The sequence below is a fragment of the Drosophila suzukii genome, chromosome 4 (genome assembly GCF_043229965.1).
Source record: "Drosophila suzukii chromosome 4, CBGP_Dsuzu_IsoJpt1.0, whole genome shotgun sequence".
In the NCBI taxonomy this organism is placed as follows: Eukaryota; Metazoa; Arthropoda; class Insecta; order Diptera; family Drosophilidae; genus Drosophila; species Drosophila suzukii.
Genome location: NC_092083.1, coordinates 1,177,105 through 1,198,377, shown reverse-complemented (window position 1 = coordinate 1,198,377; position 21,273 = coordinate 1,177,105). Strand labels below are relative to the sequence as shown.

The 21,273-nt window shown below is 36.7% G+C and overlaps 1 protein-coding gene across 6 annotated transcripts; it reads left to right on the top strand.

Annotated features, from left to right (window-relative positions):
- Positions 1–1,579: 1,579 nt before the first annotated feature.
- Eph (Eph receptor tyrosine kinase) lies at positions 1,580–20,325 on the top strand. 6 transcript variants are annotated; one of them, XM_065867341.2, is made up of 14 exons: positions 1,580–1,791; positions 2,179–2,563; positions 2,633–2,712; positions 3,381–3,561; positions 4,280–4,765; positions 5,660–6,547; positions 6,609–6,785; positions 15,033–15,080; positions 17,267–17,422; positions 17,485–17,580; positions 18,098–18,468; positions 19,142–19,288; positions 19,353–19,682; positions 19,743–20,325. In XM_065867341.2, exons 2-14 carry the CDS (start codon positions 2,311–2,313, stop codon positions 19,845–19,847), a joined length of 3,318 nt encoding a protein of 1,105 aa, XP_065723413.1. In that variant the 5' UTR covers positions 1,580–1,791; positions 2,179–2,310; the 3' UTR covers positions 19,848–20,325. The 6 variants fall into 6 exon arrangements, with proteins under 6 accessions (XP_065723413.1, XP_065723412.1, XP_016944180.1 ...); XM_065867340.2 differs by having other exon boundaries at positions 1,580–1,998; positions 2,183–2,563; XM_017088691.4 differs by having other exon boundaries at positions 1,580–1,998; positions 17,294–17,422.
- Positions 20,326–21,273: the final 948 nt, after the last annotated feature.

Genomic DNA, 21,273 nt, shown 5'->3' with positions numbered 1-21,273 from the left:
ATCGTTCGTAGCTATAAATGTTTTCAAAAATAAATAAATAGAATTAAATAACGCAAATGTAAACCTTTTATGGTTTATGGTAATACAAAAAGCGATTAGCCTATTCAAGAAAATTTTTTTTTGTTTTTGTTATTGACACTAGTTATCAACACTTTCGTGCAATAGCACTCTAGTATGTAGTAATTCTGTTAATATTTAAGCCTAGTGCATCGACGAAAATCGCGAGCTAACCATAGCAGTGAGCGAGAGGAAAATACGTGGCTAACGCTTTTTGTCGGGTCTGTTTTTCAGCGCGGTACTCAGATGAGCTAAGGAAATACCAGACTTAGCGAGTGAATTTCGATGAACGCCGTTAGCCGCGTCCCAAATATTAAGAAATTTAATCTTTGGCGATGTTCGTGCAAAGGCGGTGTAGACTAACTATAAATAAAAAATGGAAGGAAAGTTCCAGAATCGACTGCATGAGGTCAGTGCAGATGAAATAGGACGCCTAATCCAAGCTGTTGCCCGTTATTGTGGGATCTCACCGACAGGAAGCAATACCACAACAGGACAAATCCGCAGAATAGATGCAGTGCTGGAGGAAGTCCGCCAGGGAATACAAGTGGGAAGGAACATGTCGAGAGGAACTTCGCTCCCTACATGGACATCCTGGCGGGCGTGTCTTCGCAAAAATAGTAAGATCTGGCCAAAAAGGAAGGACGCGCTGGCTTCTATAGGGAGGATGAAAATTGGGCGCCCGCTAACGAACAGTTGGAGAAGCCATAGCCAGGATGCTGGGCAACTTCCTGCAGCATCAGCGGATCAACCCCGTTCCCGATCCGGCTCCCACTTTCTCAAGGTCCAAAATGACCATTGGAACTCGGAGCTGGACTGCGGTGGCGCGGGAATGATGGCGAAGCATCCGTGTGACGAGAAGGAAGCTTTAAACTACTAATTTACATAAGTAAAAACATTCGTTGAACACTCCATTTATTTTAATTTTAGTTTCTATGTGCAACAGCAGACTCTTCTTTTTAAGTTGCTCCAATTGATTTGTTTTCCGTTTGGCAACAGACCCAGCTGCTTGACAGTAAGACCATTTACATGCATTGCGGGTGAACTTTGAAAACTTCGGTCACACTACAACGAATAAGATTTTCGACTAGTGATTTTCGACTAGGCTTTATGACTTAAAAATATCTCTGTGACAAAAATCCACCGTGTCTTCGTTCCTACACCACCAGTTGAAAATCATAAAACATGTTAATGATACCTGATCTCTGAAAGAATTTTTACGAAAATTCTGCTGAACGCACATGATTACCATTTTACTATATTACAAGAAAATAAGCCAAAGTTTCTATACCCTTGTACGTCGTTCTATAATGCTCCCATTATATGTACAGAGCTCTCCGATTTTTAGAAAACTATTAACTAATTACAAAAATTTTAAGATAATGTTCCTTTTTAATTTACAACCATGTAAATTTACAGAAATCGAAATGTAACGGTATATGTATTATTTTACATTAGTTATCCGATACTTCCTAATCGATGTTTTTCCACCTCCAGGCCGCAGTCATTTAAGTTGTTATCGATACCTAGTATATCAACCGAAAATTTCTTTTGACCATTTAAATAGAGTAGTGAATATTTATAAAAAAAAGGGCACTGAAAATGACTTCGTTGTTGTTACCAATCAATCGAAAGTCGCTGAAAACGTTTTAAAGGGAGACATAGGGCAACAGTAAATGAACCAATGTTTGAAAATACGCGGATGCCTGAAAATTTATTGCCAGTATTAATGAAGTGTGTGCTAAAACATAATATATCTAAAATACTTGCGTTTGGAGATTCTAGTGATTTTGAGGAATAATACAATGATTTTACACGTTACCGAATGCCTAATTACAGTTAGCGTTCCTTTAGCTCAATAGCATACATACACACAATCAATTTGTGTACATATACATAACGTGTATGTACATATGTATGTAGCATCGGCGGAAAATGCAGGTATATCGGTATCAATGCATGCCCATATGTATGCCTGCGCTGATATATGTATATATATCAGTGAATACTGACACAGGAATGCATAAAAGCAGGTCCTTGAATTTGTTAACAGAGAAAGATCCCTAATTGTTAAAAAATGTGCATTAACTCAAATTCTTTTTGCTTTAATAATTTTTTAAGCCAGAACCTGATTCACAAAGAAATTGTGATGCTATCATCAATGTTGGACCATCCGCATCATAGTGCGTCAAAGCCAGTTAAAGTGAAATATTCGAAATAAAACTACTTGGAAACAACCCTAAAAAATTAGAAATGGAGTCTAAATGCCATCCCAATGGCAGAGGAGAGTCAAGAGACTATTTTATTGATCATAACACTTTTTCCGAAACCAATCTGACTTCCCTGCGAAATGAAATTTGTTTCACGGTTCAATCTGCGTTCAACATTATTCAAGCACCAATGAAAACGAAATACGGATATCGAACTGTTTCCAGAATGTCGTTATTAAGTATTGTAGTGCTTATTATAATAACTATCCACTTAAGATTGACGCATGCCGATCAGGGTACGTACTGCTCAAGAAGGTTTTATCTCCTCCAGTAAAACACATTCTAATGCTCACACATTTTTGCAGTTGTTCTGTTGGATACAACCAGAGAAGCTACATTGGAGTGGACCAGGTATCCATACGGTCCACAAGCCCAAACACCAGGGGTACGTATTATGTTAAATTTTGAGTTAGGAGAATGTTACGTCTTGGAATTACTTTTCAAATCGTGGCATCTAAACTGCTTCGATTTTAAAAATAAAGTATGAATATTTATTTATTTTGTTAAAAAACGACTTTCACTGTTTAAATGCCAGTATGTACATCCCGACAAGTGCGTTTAAGTTAACTGATATTTTTTATGGTTAATCAAATATTGTAGTCTTTTATAGCCATATGTATGTATTGCCATACATTATATTTTCAAAAATAAATATGACCTAAATTTTATTGTTACTCGAAAAAAAAGATACCACTGAAAAAATCTTAAAAATGTAAATCTAGTTGTTACGAAGTAATAAATAACTTATACAGGGTGTCACAGAAATCTCTTCGGGCGAAATTCGGGGAAAACTTGTGTTGATACTTACATACGTAAGTATATTTTCCCCGAAAATATTTCTGTGGCACACTCGATTACGATCCCTGGCATTTTTAAAGCAAACAGTTGAAAAGCATATTTTAAATTTTAGTACTAACTTTTAAATTCGATTAAAAATAATTCTTCATGTTAATTAAGCAAACTATTTTCTTGAGTTTCGGTGGTGAGGACCGTAAACCAGATCATAACAAGTACAACACTCTAATATTTATCTTTCATTTTAATTTATTTTAGTGGGTAGAAGAGTCGTTCACAGACTTCGTAAAGGGCATAAATTGGAGGAGCTATGTGGTATGCGATGTGGCTTATCACAATGTCAACAACTGGTTGTGGTCGCCGTTTATAGATCGTGGCCCAGCAAACCGACTCTACATTGAAATACAATTCACAATACGCGACTGTTCTTTGTTCCCAGGTAAATATACGCATTTATATGTTTACAGAAGAACGGCGACTATAACATGACCATTTCCATGGCCGTATAATGCTGACGGGGGTCGCGAAGCAAATTCTGTGAAAGGAACAATTTCACTTTATTTTTAATGAGCATAATTTTCGTAAAGTTCCTTCGCTTTTCTCTCTTGCCCTTTCGCTCGTGCCGTTATGCACTGCCAAGAAGTCAATTAAGTTTTTTTCTAATTTGCCGTTCTTAAATCAAGTTGCCGAAAAGAAATCGACAAATATGGAACATTAGGCGTGCCTTTCCAAAGGAGGGCGTTGTCTATTGTGTAAGTGATGGCCCACGGACTATGCGATTGAGGTCGAGTCCTGTTAGAGGCTTTTGATATTATTTATTATACCCGTTACTCGTAGAGTAAAAGGGTATACTAGACTCGCCAGAAGGTATGTATCATGTGGAGCAATCCCTTCTGGCCCTATAAAGTATATATATTCTAGGTGAGGATCATAAGCCGATTCGATCTAGCCATGTCCGTCTGTCTGCCCATCTGCCTGAACGCTCAGTTATCCGAAACTATAAAAGTTAGAATGTTACGATTAAGCATTCCTATTCTAGAGATTCTGGCACAGTTCAAGATTTTTTCAGCTGGGTTCTACCCCCTCTATAACGCCCACAAACCGCTCAAAACTGTGGCGCGGGGTATCTTAAAAATCTTTCATCTTTTCTTTTTTAGGAAACGCTTTGTCATGCAAGGAAACCTTTAGTTTACTATTCTACGAGTTTGATGCTGCCACTCGAGAGCCGCCGCCGTGGCAAACAGACAGCTACAGGCTGATTGCTCGCATCGCCGCTGGAGAGGGCCGTTTTAATCAAAACTCCGATGTAGATATAAACACGGAGGTGAAAAGCATAGCCGTGAACAAAAAAGGCGTTTATTTCGCATTCAGAGATCAGGGTGCTTGTATTAGCGTTCTGGCAGTAAAAGTTTATTATATAACGTGTCCTGCTGTTACCGAGAATTTCGCCCACTTCAACGAAACACCCACGGGAAGAGAAATAACTATTATCGAGAAGCAAAATGGAACTTGTGTCGAAAACGCGGAACCGTACGAGGCCCCAACATATTTATGCAAAGGTGATGGAAAATGGACCATTCTTACAGGTGGCTGTCGTTGCAAGGTCGGCTATGAACCGAATGAATTAAATAAAACTTGCACAGGTCAGTATTTTTTCTAAACTATTTTTATCCCGAACTCGTGAAATTGTTATACCCGATACTCGTAGAGTAAAAGGGTATACTAGATTCGTCGGAAAGTATGTAACAGGCAGAAGGAAGCGTTCCCGACCCCATAAAGTATATATATTCTTGATCAGGATCACTAACCGAGTCGATTTAGCCATGTACTTCTATTCGTCTATCTTTCCGTCCGGATGAACGCTGAGATCTCGGAAATTATAAGAGCTAGACTTTTGGGATTTGGCATGCAGAATCCTGAGCTTCTTACGCAGCGCAAGTTTGTTTCAGAAGACTGCCTACACCTACTCTAATGCCCACCAACCGAACAAAACTGTGGCTCCTTAAGTTTTGATGCTAGAATAAAAACTTTAACTGAAATGTATTGTTCTCATCAATACCTATCGATTGATCCAAAAAAGTTTGCCGCGCCCACTTTAACGCCCACAAACTTCAAAAAATCTTAAAAATGAACGCGGATATCTCGGAAACTATCAAAGATAGAGAATTGGGATTTCAGATTTACATTCCGTAGCCTTGTACGCAGCGCAACCGCCCAAACCTGTGGCGCCCACAATTTTGATGCTAGAATAAAAATGTATCTGAAATGTATAAGTCTCGTCAATACCTATTTAATGATCCGAAAAAAAAGTTTGCCACGCCCTTTCTAACGCCCACAAACCGCCTAAGCCTGTGGCGCCCACAATTTTCATGCTAGAATAAAATTTTAACTGAAATGTATTAGTCTCGTCAATACCTATTGATTGACCCAAAAAAACCTTATATTAAGATCGCTTGATCTCTCTTGCTTGATCCCGAGAAATAGTTTTATTTAGTCATAAGATTCGATTTTATGTATTTTAATTTTTGTATTTTCAGAATGCCCACTTGGTACATTTAAATCACCAGACGTAACAAAATGTACGCCTTGTCCACCTAATTCAAATTCTTCAAAAACTGGATCACCATTTTGCAAGTGTATGCCGGGATACTATAGACATCCAAGTGACGGCCGACATATGCCTTGTTATAGTCCACCAGCTGCGCCTTCAAATCTTACGTTGTTGTTTGTTGATCAAACGAGTGCCATAATATCTTGGAGCGCTCCAACAAAGAATAAAACGCACTCGGGCGAAACGCAGTCAAAAAAGTACCACAGTGATATTGTGTACAAGATCCGGTGCAATATGTGCAGCCCAAATGTGATGTACAATCCGTCAAGTGACACTTTCAACGAAACGAAAATAACACTAACAAATCTTGAACCGGTAACGACTTATACCGTGCAAATACACGCAACTAATGGCGTGTCACATCTTACCGACTTAAGCCGGCACTCCAACGAATCGTCACTTATAGCAACCAATGATATTACGTTTTCTAATGCGTCGTTTTTTAACATTCCCTTGGATTTGAATGAAGTAAAGACCAGTCACGCCGAAATAGTTTTTACTACAGAGTCTGTTTTGCTATCTACAGTATTTAACCTACGTATATTGGCGATAACTAGTAAGGATGCCGATTTAGAGTGGGACAAGCCTGTTCAAAGTGATTCTCCACTTGAGTTTTATGAACTGCGCTGGTTTCCCAAGGTAGAATTAGATGCCATTAATAAAACAGCTTTGAATACAAAGGAGACAAAGGCACATATAGAAGGACTGTTAGAAAATACCGAATATGGATTTCAAGTTCGCTGTAAAACGATAAATGGGTTTGGTTCTTATAGTAATATGATTTATGCCCAAACTCTTCAATCCGTCGGGTCAGGTAAGTTGTGTCCCCGTACACATTGACGATAATGATTTAACCAAGTTCTCCATCATAACAGTGTATGACGATTCCGTACAAATACGATTTATTGCTGGTGCCATTGTGACGGGCGTCCTTTTTCTAGTGATTTTCATAATAGCTACTGTATACTTCATGAGATCCAAACATCAGGATGAACTTGATAAAAAATCGACCAATCATTTACCTCTACCATTAGACTACGCTACCAATGAAGGTAAGTTTTTATACCCATTACTCGTTGACTAAAAGCGTATATTGTATTCGGGGATAAGTATTTAAAAGGTAGAAGGAATCGTCTCCGATCCCATAAAGTATATATTGTCTTGATCAGCATCACTAGCCGAGTCGATCTGTCTGTCTGTGATAACGCTGTGATCTCGAAAACTAAAAGAGTTAGAGATTTGGGATTTCAGATTTAGATTCCGTATTTTTGTACACAGCGCACTCTAAACCACTCTAACGCCCACAAACCGCATAGAACTGTGGCTCCTACAGTTTAAAAGATAGAAAAAAATGTTAACTAAAATTTATGGTTCTCGTCAATACCTATTAATTGATTTAAAAAAATGTGGCTACGTCCATAGTAACGCCCAAATACCACCCAAAAACTTAAAAAATTCGTTAAAAGGAACCTATCAAAGATACAGAATAAGGATTTTAGATTTAGATTCCTTAGCACGCCCACTCTTACGCTCACAAAACGACCAAAACTGTGGCTCTTACAGTTTTAGTGCTTGAAAAACATTTTAATTTATATGTATTGGTCTCGTCAATACCTATCGATACCTCCAACGCCCACAAGCCGCGCAAAACTGTGGAGTCAACTGTAACCAATCTCAAATATAATATTTAGAAATTTACACCCGTTTATTAATTTATTTATTTTAAATGGGGAGACAATGTAGCCGAAAGAAGATATACACCCCGCGAACTATTAATATATTTATAAAGAACCATAAGACCTATACTAAATTGATTTTAGAGAAAAGTCGCGCATGAAATGTTAATTTGAACTCATAGTTAATCTCAGTCTTTAATCCTAAGTCTGTCTGTTTGCCTGTCTTTCTATCTGTGCGATGGAAACTTTCCCAGTAGGTGGAAGATGCAGATTGTTGCAACTCAGAAATCCAGGAGAACCCCCAGGTGATCCGATATCCAACATACATATATACCTGTTAGATATTGAGCGGACAAACAGCTCAGCGGGCCTATAGAGTCAGCCAGAGCACTATCTAAAATATATAATAAATATAATAGACCTATCATCGAAGGGCTGCTTACGCAGTTACCTTTAGCTGTGACACTATAAATTCGTGAACCTTTGACTGCTGAAGATTCGCCACTGGGAGACATGGGAAGCAGTGCAAGTATTTGTAATCGAAACTTAACTGGTGGTGAGTAATATGGTAACCTGGAATGCTCATGACTGGTTAATGTCTTGCTTGTTTAAATTCTGTTCGGTTCAAAAAATCATCAAAATCAAACAAATTTAATCCAGCATACACTGATAAACATTTTACTGTAAAATCGCCCCAAAAACGAGGAAAACGCCCTAAAACGGGTTAATGACCACAGTTTTATAATCTCTCGTCTACTCCACGTTACCTCCCGTGTCACACAAGGGAGCAACCTGGTGCCACTATTTTTTACTTTATTTATAAACGAACTTCTCGCCTGCAGTACAAGTATATTTCTTGCCAGTCCATCTTACGACCCGGTTTGAATAATTTTCAAACATGGTGCTTTGACAATTTACTGAATTTAAATGGCTCTAAGTGTAAGGAATTTCTTTATGTCGTGTCAATTCTTAATATGCGACATACACGCTGAGTGATAAGTGATATTGGTGTTTTGTTGGACCCTAGACTAAAGTTTGCTGAGCACATTTCGTTTATGGTGAATAAAGCTAGGGGTGCGCTTGGCTTTATTAAAAATTAGTCACATTAATTTGATGATCCTTATACAACTAAGACCTTATTTATTTCGCTTGTCCGCTCGATACTTGAGTATGGATCAATTTCTGTTAATCGTATCGAATCTGTAAAATATAACTTTTTGATATTTGCCTTAAGGCGCTTAAACTGGGATGCAAACCTAATTTTACCTTAATTTTCTAGTAGATTTCTACTTGGTTAGCCAGCTAATCTTTTCTGTTCCATGCAGATTAACAACAAATTTCATACCCCTAAATTTAAGTCATTGTTGATCTAACTGTGAATTGCATAAACCTTTCACAGTATTATGTACTGACTATAATAGATGTTTACGTCAAAAGGGCGTTTAATTTCAGGAGGTAGTGTCGAGCGGCAGTTTTATCCAGATGTCTACCTCTCGCGCGCTCGCACTGCCGTCCGCTCTCCTTCTCCATCTCTCCCCTAAGTCACAGCTCCGCTCTGGAGCGCTTCAGTTAAGTTAAGCTTAACTAGTTCAGGTTTCAAAGTGTACTAATAAACACCTATGCACGTCGCGCAAAAAACCACAATGTACCCCCGTGTTTTTGCGTACCCTTCGTTCTTGGGACTTCAGCTATTTCAGCGATCAAACCACCCCGCCCCAACATTTTGGTCCTTCGAGGCGGATTTCAAAATCTTTGGATTTTCCTCTCCTGGAGATTCTTTTGATTTTGTCCCAGCAGGCTTGAACCGCTCCAGATAAGTTCCACTTCCTATAATTGCCGGTCATACAGCCAGTTTTTCGAACCCTACACCCAGAAAAAAATCCGTTCGAAACGTTCAAAAATCAAGACCAAACGTTGTCAAAAAGTGCGTGAGCCCGTTTGTTGACAGTTCATGAACGGTCGTTCGTAAAATGTGACCGAAACTTTAGGGTTGGGTTCCGAACGAATGGTGTCAGTTTAAGAACATTTCGGGCTTAACCTGAGAGCATAAAAATCTAAAAAAAAACGAGGTTTGTGTACACGCTAGACTTTCTGGACGCCTGGTAGAGGTTTATTTAATTTCCCCCCTTATGTTTTCTTATTGCTAGAATTCAATGTATTTTGGATATTTTGCTGAAGACAAAGAATTTATTTATTAACAGAATTACATATAAACATTAGAAATAATATTTTAATAAAACTTACAATTCACAACCGTCTTCTCGCAGACTCGAACCTGTGCTACCATGTGTCGGAGGCGGACGCTCTAGCAGCTGGACCACCGAGCGAATTTTTCGTGTGCGGACAATCGGGACACTAGACCTACATACATGTTTTTATGAACGATGTTGATAATTTATCGATTTCGATAGACTTTAACGCGTCTATCGCAGCTTTTTCATGAACCAAGTTGTTCGTCGGTAGAAATTGTTACCAACACCGTTCGATTTTCGTGAACAAACGTTCGAAATGTGAGAACTAAAAATGGAGAACGGATTGTTCGCATTTCATGAAAAATGTTCTTGATTTTTTTCGTTCTTTTTTTTCTGGGTGTATTTCGACTAACTTTCTGTATTATATATTGTCTAAATCCAAAAGTGATTAATCCGACACAACGGCATTCAATATATGTATTACCATTCCGTTATTTGTACCCGACAATATTCCACTTTTCTTTGCCCATAATTGTACACTTGAAACAATTCCAGTATATATATTAGTGCTACTATTCAACTAAAATATTTCTCAAATATATTTTCAATTTCAATTGTGTGTAACATATAACTCAGCCACAGTAAAAAATTCCCGATCATACAACTTCCCTAAGATTTGCTCTCTTTATATTTACTGTGTTCCAGCTGCTTGTGTAGATTTACATACTTATTCTAATACAGTTCACTCTAAGTACTCTTTCTTATACAGTCCACTCCAACTACTTTTCTCGACTTACAAATACGGCTTAATTATTTCTAAAATTAAAAACAAAGTTACAATATTCACAAATTTACTCCGGCAAATCGTTTGCAATTTTGTTGTGCAGGTGACAAACAAACGCACCGACATACAAACATAAGCGAAGTCTTTACAATTTCTGCAACGTTATTCCGCTATTTGCACCCCACATATGTACATATGTACAGTGCACATACATACATACGTATATCGATATTTTCGCCAGTGCACAGTGGGTCAAGAGCTCACAATAAATGTTCCTTCCAAACATAAAATATTAAAGTCCGTAATTCTTTACATAAGTCCGACCATCCGATGCAATCCGACAGTGTTACCGTATATATATTTACAAAATTGATTGGTTCCTAAATTCCAACTGGATTCTAGCCCGTTTCCGTACTTCGGAATTAAAATTCCAAATTATTTTACGTCATGGCAACATCAGTAAAATCCGCTTTACCCCGAATTTATGGCCACAGCTGACTGTCTGATCCACTTTGAGGCCACTGTGAACGCTCCAGGTGCTCCTACCCCAACGTTATCCGCCTGTAAAATCCGACGAGATCACTTTAATTCCTTGTGGCAAATGGTAAAGGCAGCATGACTTATTCTCAGACTGGATTATAGCTGCAGGCGAGAGCGCCGCAGACACGAAATCCATACTAAAGTCCAAGTATTACCAAACGTACTCCATCTATGAAATATTTGCCGCGCAGCTGATGGAACAAATCCAAAAAGGCTCCTCCCAAATACCTCAAGCTCCAGTAACTCCGTTCCAAAATTCCACGTCTTATGGCTGTCGGCTCCCTCTTATCGACACAGAGGTTTTCTCTGGCGATTATCTTCGCTGGCCGACTTTCCGGGACCTTTTCACGGCAATATACATAGACAATCCGAGCATATCGCCCGTTGAAAAATTATTCCACTTTAATTCAAAAACAAGTGGCTCATTCCATAGTTTCAAGATCCCCACTCACCAATGATGGCTTTCGCTCAGCCTGGAATAACCTAAATGAGCATTTCGAAAATAAGCGATTTCAGGTGAACAGTCGCCTGAAAACACTTGCTTAACTTGCTTAAGTTTGCTTAACTTTCTTAAAATTTTCAGGTGTTAATATTGAGAATTTGGACCCTATCCTGGTTTATATGTGCTGGACAAAACTACCAAAGCTCACTCTCTCATTATGGGAGCCATCTATCCAAAATAAAGCCGAAATTCCTACGTGGCTTGAGCTTGATTCCTATTTGACGGAGCGCCATCGAACTCTTGAGGCCGTCGATAGCTTCCGATCTGCCAATTTCCATTACGCCCAGTCCAAAGACACAAATCGAGTGGCACAATTTCCAAAAATAAATTCCTTCAACACAAGGCTAGTTCCGATACCCACGGGCTGCGATCTGTGTTCGAAGAAGAACCACCCCGTGCGTATATGTCCTCGCTTCCTACAAATGACGGTAGACGATCGCCTAGCCTATATTCAAAGGAAGCAGTTGTGCTCCAATTGCTTTGCAAGCAGCCATCAATTCCGGGATTGCACAAGCGCTCACAACTGTCTCACTTGCCAAGATCGGCATCACACATTGCTGCATCGAAACAGCGGTCCTACTACTCCGCCGATTCCATCCGACCCTCCAAGGCTATTATCCGCCTCAGTTCCACACACCATTTCGTCCTATTCAGCGCAAGTTTCAAGTACAAAAAGTCCCTCCTAAGAATACTCCATCCGAATATTGGGTTCCATACACCGCCTTGGATAGGAGACGTGTACTCGAGGTGTTAAATCCTACCAATGCCGAGTCTGCCAAAAGATTCATCCTCTACGGAAGTGCCACCACTTTCTACGGCTAAGCCCCCAGAATCTGCTCCAGGAAGTACATATCCTGTAGTACTGCTCCAATTGTTTGGCTCACAATCATTCCAAGGATTGGACTGTTTCAGCGATCAAGCCATCCCGCCCCAACAATAGACTTTATTTTATTTTTTACTTTATTATTAAAATCTGTCTCTTTGCCTCTCTAAAACGATTAATATAAAATTTTCTAGCACAGAATTAGATCCTTCTTTTTTTCTTCGAACTGTACCTTTATTTTTCTACGCGTCTATAATCTCGCGAATTCGTGCTGCACACGGCAGCGCCCCTCGGTTGGTTAGGCAAAAAGTGTTGGTGTGTGTGTGGTGCGCAAAATTATCATCCAATTTTTCTTGAATCTTTGGTTTTTTTTTGGCTTAAAGAATTTTCCTAGGAATTGCGGAACTTTTACTGGGATCTTTTTAAGATTTATTGACTTACTGCCACTTTGCCTTAATTTGAGAGGTTGAGAAGATATGGTTATTATTTGGCCGCTCAACGCATCTTGGTGAATTTTTAGTTAGAATCATAAAAACTGAAAATAGTCAATAAACTGAATCAGTAAAATAAATATAAAAATTAAAAAATTACTTTTTAAGAACATCTTTTTGGTTGCTGCGAGAATCGAGCCCACTGCCACAGAATAATCGCGTCGCGCTAAAACGGTTCATATTTTATTTTGTTTTGGTTTAAGATTAATTCGCACTAAAGATATATTCTGTCGATTTTCGCTTTAGAACCAGTTATCAAATTTCGAAGGTCGTCACGTCATAATTTCAAGCGCGGTTTAACCCCATTTCACCAAAAATTTGAAAGAAATTGTGAAATTATTTTATCACATATTTTCACGACGTCGAGTCTCCAGGAGTCAGTTTCAAAACACTACACCCAAAAAAAAAATCGCCCTTAAATCAAGAAAATCGCCTATGATTTTCATCCAACGGCGACTCACCTTTATTTTAAATAAATAATTTTCTTGAACTTATGGTTTGCCATTTCTGGAAATAATGACAAATTTTTCTTAAATGTATGGTAAAAAACCTTAAAATTAAGGAAAAATTTATTAAAATAAGAAAAAAAATATTTATAATTACATTACATTTTACACCTCACATTTGAGGAATTTGGTTGGTTTTGTATACCAATTTTGGATTTTAAATGGATAAAACCGTTTCTAATTTTAATGGCAATTATTACAGTCTGAAAATGTTTATATTTACCTGAATTTATTAAAGATTTAATTTATATAAATACTTTTTATAAACATATAAATAAATATAACAAATGGAAAAATGTTTATATTTACCTGAATTTATTAAAGATTTAATTTATATAAATACTTTTTATAAACATATAAATAAATATAACAAATGGAAAAATCCTTACCTCAGACAACTCCGGCGTGAACTCGAACCCGCAACCGCTCACACCATAGCTAGACGTCTTAACCATTCGGCCACGCGTGCTTCTTGTCATACAATGACTAAAGAGGGCTAGGTGTTTTTGGTCCAGCTTTACGCATACCAATTACGTTTATTCTAATCTAAACCTTTTTAACAACCGTTTAAACAATTTGGTAAATAGAAAAGTGAAACTAATAAGAATAAAAATTACATAAATTAAAAAAAAAAAAAAAATAAATAAACAAAGGGTACACTTGCCGTGGCATGGGCTCGAACCAGGTACTTTTGTTCGATTGTTTATTGACCGGACGTCTTTACCAGCTAGACCACCATCAAAATGTATAAAAAAAGTCACTTTCTCTTAAAATATGGGTATTTCTTTCCTAAATTTAAGTAAGAATTTACCATTATTTCAAGAAAAAAAATCAAGAAAAATTCGCCATTAGTTTAAGAAAAAAATACGGTTCTTGCTCTTCTTCATTACAAAAAAAAAATAAATTATGGCGAATTCCTAAAATAGTAGGCATTTTTTCTATAACCAAGAAAATATTTCTTAATTCAATGGCGTTTTGAAATCACGGGCGATTTTCTAATATTTATGGTGATTTTTTTTTGAGTGTATAAAACAAGATAAACAACCTATCGGTAAAATGTTGAGTGTATGTTTTACTAGTGCCTATAAAGGCAGTCGAGGCAATCGACTTGGGTTTGTGACCTACCGGTATAAGTGGTATACAGCTAAGCACGGAAATGTTGAAGCGGTTAAAAAATCGATTCATCAATAGTGCTACGCCACAGATAACAGCTTTTTTTTATTTTGCTTTATTTATTGAATCTTCTGTTTAATGAGACTAACAATAAGTTAAAATATTAATATAATATGTAAACATATAATAACTAACAGTTCGAGACCCGTATTCGATTTCCTGCGGGATTATGGTAAGCCCCTTTCTGTTTTGATATTTCATCCTTAACCGGCGGTATGCCTAGATCCCTGTACATACCATTGTGCTCCAGTGATTGTTTGCAATATTTATATTATGTGGCTGTTGCTTGCATTCCCACAAAGCTGGTAGCCGTAAGTCCAAATGGGCTAAATAGTGGAATTGTAGAGCAGAGCCAGGAGCTGTCTATTTGAAGGAAAATATTCGTATACAGTTTGGTGGCCTTGAACGGAAAGAAAAAAAAAGATTATAAATATTTGTAACATTTTAGTTGACTGCTTATACTTAGTGTTCGGCTTGCCGATGTAAGGCCTTTTAAATATTTAAGGGGTTAGTGGGGTATAAAAAAGTCGGTTGACCGATTTTTTATTTTTTGATTTAAAAACTTTATCAATCCTTTTTTCAATACAATATTATTTTTATTTTTATTTTTAGTTAATTCTATGGATACTACTCCAATTGTCAAAACCCTTCACTTAAACGGTATATCTTTTCGTCAATTTATATATTTCTCCTATTTTCTAAGTCTGATTAACTGGTTATTGGAGTTGCATGTTTTATAGTACTACTATAAATTGAATATTAACAAGCTCAATACGACGTCGGCTAAACTAGTTGAATGCCAAAATGCCCCAAGAAGGATGGTGGTAATTCCTGGTTGAGATCACAAAAAATAAGACTATAAAGTTTTTTATGGATAAGTTTTTTAAAGATTTTTTAAGAACATTTTTTTGTTATCCATGATTTAAATACATTTTGAGTTGCGCTTAACCAAATTAGGTGATGTATGTTTTAGTTTACAATTATAACGTCACCTTTTAATTTTGCCGAATATGTGAACAGACTACATTGATCAAAACCTTGGCCAACTTTGAAAAGGTGGAATTTTGTAACAATTTAGTGACTGTAAGGCGTCTGTTGATATCGTAAAAACTGGAAAAAAACAACAAAAATATGGGCATATATAATTTTAAACCTAGTGTCCAAACGAACCACACAAGTCATATTTGAATAAAATCCATGGTAAATAAATGTAATCTTTTTTATAATAGCCTTGCAATGTTAGACCGGTAACAGAACTGCGCCTGAAATTTGAACATCAGTATTGACCGACGGAGAGGTTCATGTCATTCCCTTAGGGAGTGTTGAGACAGTGTGGCGTTTTCAAAATATATCTCTTTATTTTGTATAATCGATATTAGGTATGTTTTTTTTTAAAGATTTTATTTTAATTGGTTGGCAGACTTTGCACTCTACAAACATTAATTGATCGTTTAGAAGATTTTCGAGGACATGAGGAACAATCTACTAAAAGTCACTTTATTTTATTTGTCGAGCTCCTGCGGTGGAGTTACTTGTTCAATATATTCGTCTGAATAACTAAGTTTATCTGTGATATAAGATAAAAAACGATACAACTATTTTAAAGCGGGTTTATTACCTTCTTTATAATGTCCGAAAAGTAGTTTTATGAAAGGTCTGCAAACACCCCTTTGGTTGCGATATTGTCCTCACGCAAATCAAAATAACACCAGTTTACAAAAAAAAGTCGACGAAATACGCCATGTAGGCGACCTTGGTTTTCCGGAAGGTACACCTCCCTGATTAAGATTTTTTTAAGTGTAAAAAACGTTTTTCGCACTTTTTTATTTTTTAATTCGAGTTCTGAGTTTGCTTTCATTAGAATTGTACTTGGATGTTTGAGACGGGTGTGAGGGCAAGCCGTAAAACTATTTGCTTAAACATTTATGTTTGTTGAAGCATAGGAATGAAATTTCAATTTACGAATAGCAAAATAAGTTTATAATTTTAAATTAGTTTTGCTCTTTGAAGGAAATGTGATAAATCTTTTATACATTTGTCAATTAAATATTTTTAGCAACAGGATACCAGTGGGTATTAAACGTTGGTGGTTTGCAAATGAAATATTTTTTACCAAAAGGGATATCAGTAGATGTTATAAAGAATTTGTGTTTAATCGAATATTATTTCTCTCGTCGTTTTTGCTGCAGGAGCTACTTGCAGTTTTTACGGACCTCTTTTAATACTTAGTATAGATATAGATAACAAGGTCGCCCTCAGTTTTGCCGACGAAAATTAAGATTAAAAATTTCGCACATATGTAGATCCGCTATATCCTATCCATTGGTGGGGAAAAACAGTCTAAATTTAAGAACAAAGTTCTTAATTTAAGAAGGTTTTGTTATTACATTTTGTTCTTAAAATAAGAAAAAGATAAGAATAAACGTTATTAAATTAAGAAAAAGTTGTTCTTAACTTTAAATCAATTTCTGGACTCCATGTGGCCTAACTGGTTGCGACTTTAAATTTGACCTACTTCCCTAGAAAAGCGCCTACAAGAGTTCGAGCCCACAAAACGCTATTAGAAGGCTAGCTGGCATAGTGGTTAGAGTGTTTGCGTTATTTTATATTTTTTTAAGACGCCCGGGGGAGAAATAAAGTCTTTTTCAACTTTTTGACCTCTCTTCTACATTCAAACACTTACATTTCTCTGCATAACATTCAATCTGATACAAACTATAACATCGTTTTCACGGGTACTGAAATTAAAAATAATTTTCAAAAAATAAAATATAATGTTATGTGGAATTAAGAAAAATACATATTTATTTATATTATTAATGCGGATTACTGGTAATTTTATAAAGCTTCTTATTTTCCGTTGTCGTTTTTAGTGACAACACCTCTATTTGGAAATAGTAGGAGTTATGTAGATCCGCATACATATGAAGACCCTAATCAAGCCATAAGGGAATTTGCTCGCGAAATTGATGCAAACTACATTACTATAGAGGCTATTATCGGTAAGTTTTTGTAATAGGTCAAATGGTTTTGAACTATCAATAATAAAAAACTAATTTCTTAGGCGGTGGAGAATTTGGAGATGTCTGCCGTGGCCGCTTAAAAATACCACCAAATTTTGTACAGGACATTGATGTGGCCATAAAGACTTTAAAACCAGGTAAAGTAATTTTTTCCGGGATTTAAGGGGCACTTCCCATCCAGAGTGATGAAAAATTCATATTTTGTCCAAATTGTTTCCAATACTACTTGCGTACAATCATTTCGATATCCGAAGTAGTAACAGTCTCCAAACGCGCAGTGCTGAGCAAGCAAGTACAAAGAACGGCTTCAAAGAGTTATTAAAGCTCAGATGGAAGCTTATTTTACTACAAGATTTACACCTTACACATTTCTTAAAGGTAGGGTCACGGGACCCAGAAATTAAATCTATTTCAAAATCTTATTGGGGTGTTATCTAGATTATTTTTATTATTCGCCTTTTACCTTTACTTAAAAAAAAAGATTTCTTTATTACAGTATCTACCATTTTATTTTTTATTTGTGTGCAAAAAAAAAATCGAAAAAAACACATATAAAAAGGGGACGTTTTTAAGGCGGATGGACGGAAATCCACCTCCCTTAAGAGCTACCCGGGAATGATTTTACAAAAGACTTATAAATATTTATCTAAACAGGATCTTCAGAAAAAGCGCGCTGTGACTTTTTGACGGAGGCTTCCATTATGGGACAGTTCGATCATCCCAATGTTATTTATCTACAGGGAGTAGTTACACGCTCAAATCCAGTAATGATTATTACAGAGTACATGGAAAACGGCAGCCTAGACACATTTCTTCGTGTGAATGATGGAAAGTTTCAAACCTTACAGCTAATAGTAATGCTACGAGGTATTGCCAGCGGGATGGCATATTTAAGTGATATGAATTATGTACACAGAGACTTGGCGGCACGAAATGTTCTTGTTAATGCCCAATTAATATGCAAGATCGCGGACTTTGGGTTATCACGCGAAATTGAGAACGCCAGTGATGCCTACACAACACGGGTATGTATAATAGATAGGACATCACGGTTTTTCATTTGTTTAATTGCTTTGATAGGGCTATGTTTTTTTTGCAATAGATTGAATGCAAAGTATTGAATCATTGACATGACTGAATAAATTGCCAATTACCTTTTACCAAAGAGTAAGTAGTACGTAGAGGGGACATGTCATCAAAAAATTCTTTCGTAAGTCGGGTGGAACCCGCGGTTTAACCGTGGAACCCGTAGTTTATCCGTGGAACCCGCAATGCTCGATTCTAATTGGAATCTAGTCGCATTCTTTTTTTTTGTTTCTTTTTCTTTATTTTAATATGGTTGTATCTAAAAAACACTAGATGTAACAGGTAGGAGGAAGCGTGTCCGACCCCATAAAGTATATTCTTCACTAGCGGAGTCGATCTAGCCATGTCCGTCTGTCCATACCAACGCTGGGATCTCGGAAACTATGAGCTATAGTGTTGGGACTTGGCTTTGTTTCAGCAGCTAAGTTCTGCCCACATTTTTGAAGCCAGAGTGTGAAAATTTGACAATAGCGTTCTATAGAACTACAGCGTATTTCATCGTTCTCTTTTGTTTTAATATAGATAAATGTAAAATTCTAACACACATATATAAACGTCGTTCATATATTTCCCATAAATTACCAATAATTTGTATATTTTTGTTATCTGAAGGGTGGTAAAATTCCAGTACGTTGGACTGCGCCAGAAGCTATTGCCTTTAGAAAATTTACTTCCGCATCGGATGTTTGGTCTTATGGAGTAGTTTTATGGGAGGTTATGTCGTACGGAGAGCGTCCATATTGGAACTGGTCAAATCAGGTAAAACTAATATAAAACGATTAACTGTTATTGTACCTATTATAACTCTATACATTTTATTTAGGACGTGATAAAGAGTATAGAAAAGGGCTACCGTTTACCAGCTCCCATGGACTGTCCAGAAGCCCTCTACCAGCTAATGTTAGATTGCTGGCAAAAGCAACGTACTCATCGTCCCACATTTGCCAGCATCGTTTCAACTCTTGACAACTTGGCAAGACAACCACAGTCATTATTGACAACTCGAAACTCGCCCGAATCAGACGGTACGCATATTTTGGATACACAGCGTGGTCAAAATATTTTTATAAGCACCGACCTTTGGTTGGAGCATATTAAAATGTCAAGATACTGTCATCATTTTAAAGAGGCTAATTTAATTAATGCTCAACAGGTAAGATAATCAAATTTTAATGTGTTCGTAAGAGTTACTAATTCGAGTATGCGAACGCAGATTTCTAGGTTAACAGCTCAACAATTGTCGGATATGGGTATTACTTTGGTGGGACATCAAAAAAAGATTTTACACCAAGCCCGGCAACTGGACACTATAATATAATCGTTCTATTTTGACTTAGTAGTCTAAGATGTACATATAAATAATATAATATATATTATATACAATATATATATATAGTTATATATATATATATATTAAAAAAACAAATGACACGTGTGAAATACAAAAACACAGGAACACATTACACAATATAAGGATTTTATAGGTTCTCTAAACTAGAACATTAGAATATATGATAGAAAAAAGAATTGGTTTACGTCGCTTATACAAAAAAGCTTACTTTATTTATGTGTATCAATTGTTTATCATACAATTTTCAAGCTAATTATATATGTATAGCGTCGCTTTTGATTGCTTAGCTATTTTTTAAAGTTTTTTGTTGTGATATAAGTGACATTAACAAAATTATCAATTTTAATTAGACTTTAATTCATGGCTTACTTTGCATAAAATATTAAAAAACTCAATAAAAGTACATTCGTGCGTACGGTACGGTTTTCCGACCTAAAGATTAGAATTATAACCGTTTTTTTTACTAAACTAGACTACAGGGTTTTAAAGTTATAGCAGTCTGGTAAGTCGAATTTACGTATAAAATGATTGATTAAGAGCTATTCAGCTTTTGGGGCACTTTTCTTTTTATTCAATGTACATCGATTTGATGGGAAAACTTTTTGAATAACTTTATGATTTTGTATAGAAACCATATCAATCCCCTCACCTTGACTCGCATCTGGACTTGCCATTCACATTTTTTGTAGCACCGTTAACGAAATTTAGTGTTAAACCAAGGAATACTGTCAACGCACACCTTTGAAGTGTTCACAAGTAGTACAATGGAACAAGGCCAATTAGAAAAAAATTTACAGTTAAAAATTATAACCTTGGAACCGATAAGATAACTGAATAATTTAACCGCCAACTCAAATATAGTTGTTCAACATTTAAAAGGTGTGCTTGATACCGAAATAAAGGCTCAATGTAACTTATGCTAACTTTTTTTTTTCTTAATGCTTTGCTATTTATTGAATCTTCTCCCTTTGGATACTAACAATAAGTGTATCAAATCTTAAACTAATTATTGTATATTGTGCTAAAGGGGGCCCAAAAGTTATTGCTGGCTTGGCAGGTCGTTGCGTTGTAGACGGGATCGGCTGGAAACCCAAGTCAAGCCTCTTGCGAGGCGATTGGGGTGCACAGAGAGTTTTTCATAGTAGGACGCTTTTTGTTTGTCTATTTCATCTTTTACGGTAAGAATGCGTAGGTCCCTGTGGATGTTTTGGTTGCGAATATACCATGGTGCCCCAGTGATAGTTCGCAGGATTTTCGATTGAACGCGCTGTATAATGTCTATGTTGCTGCTTCTGGACTTTCCCCTAGCTGGGAGCCATATGTCCAGATGGGCTTTGAGATCAAAACCTTGTAGTCCAGACGCAGGGTCGAACGAGCGTTAAGAATCCAGTGG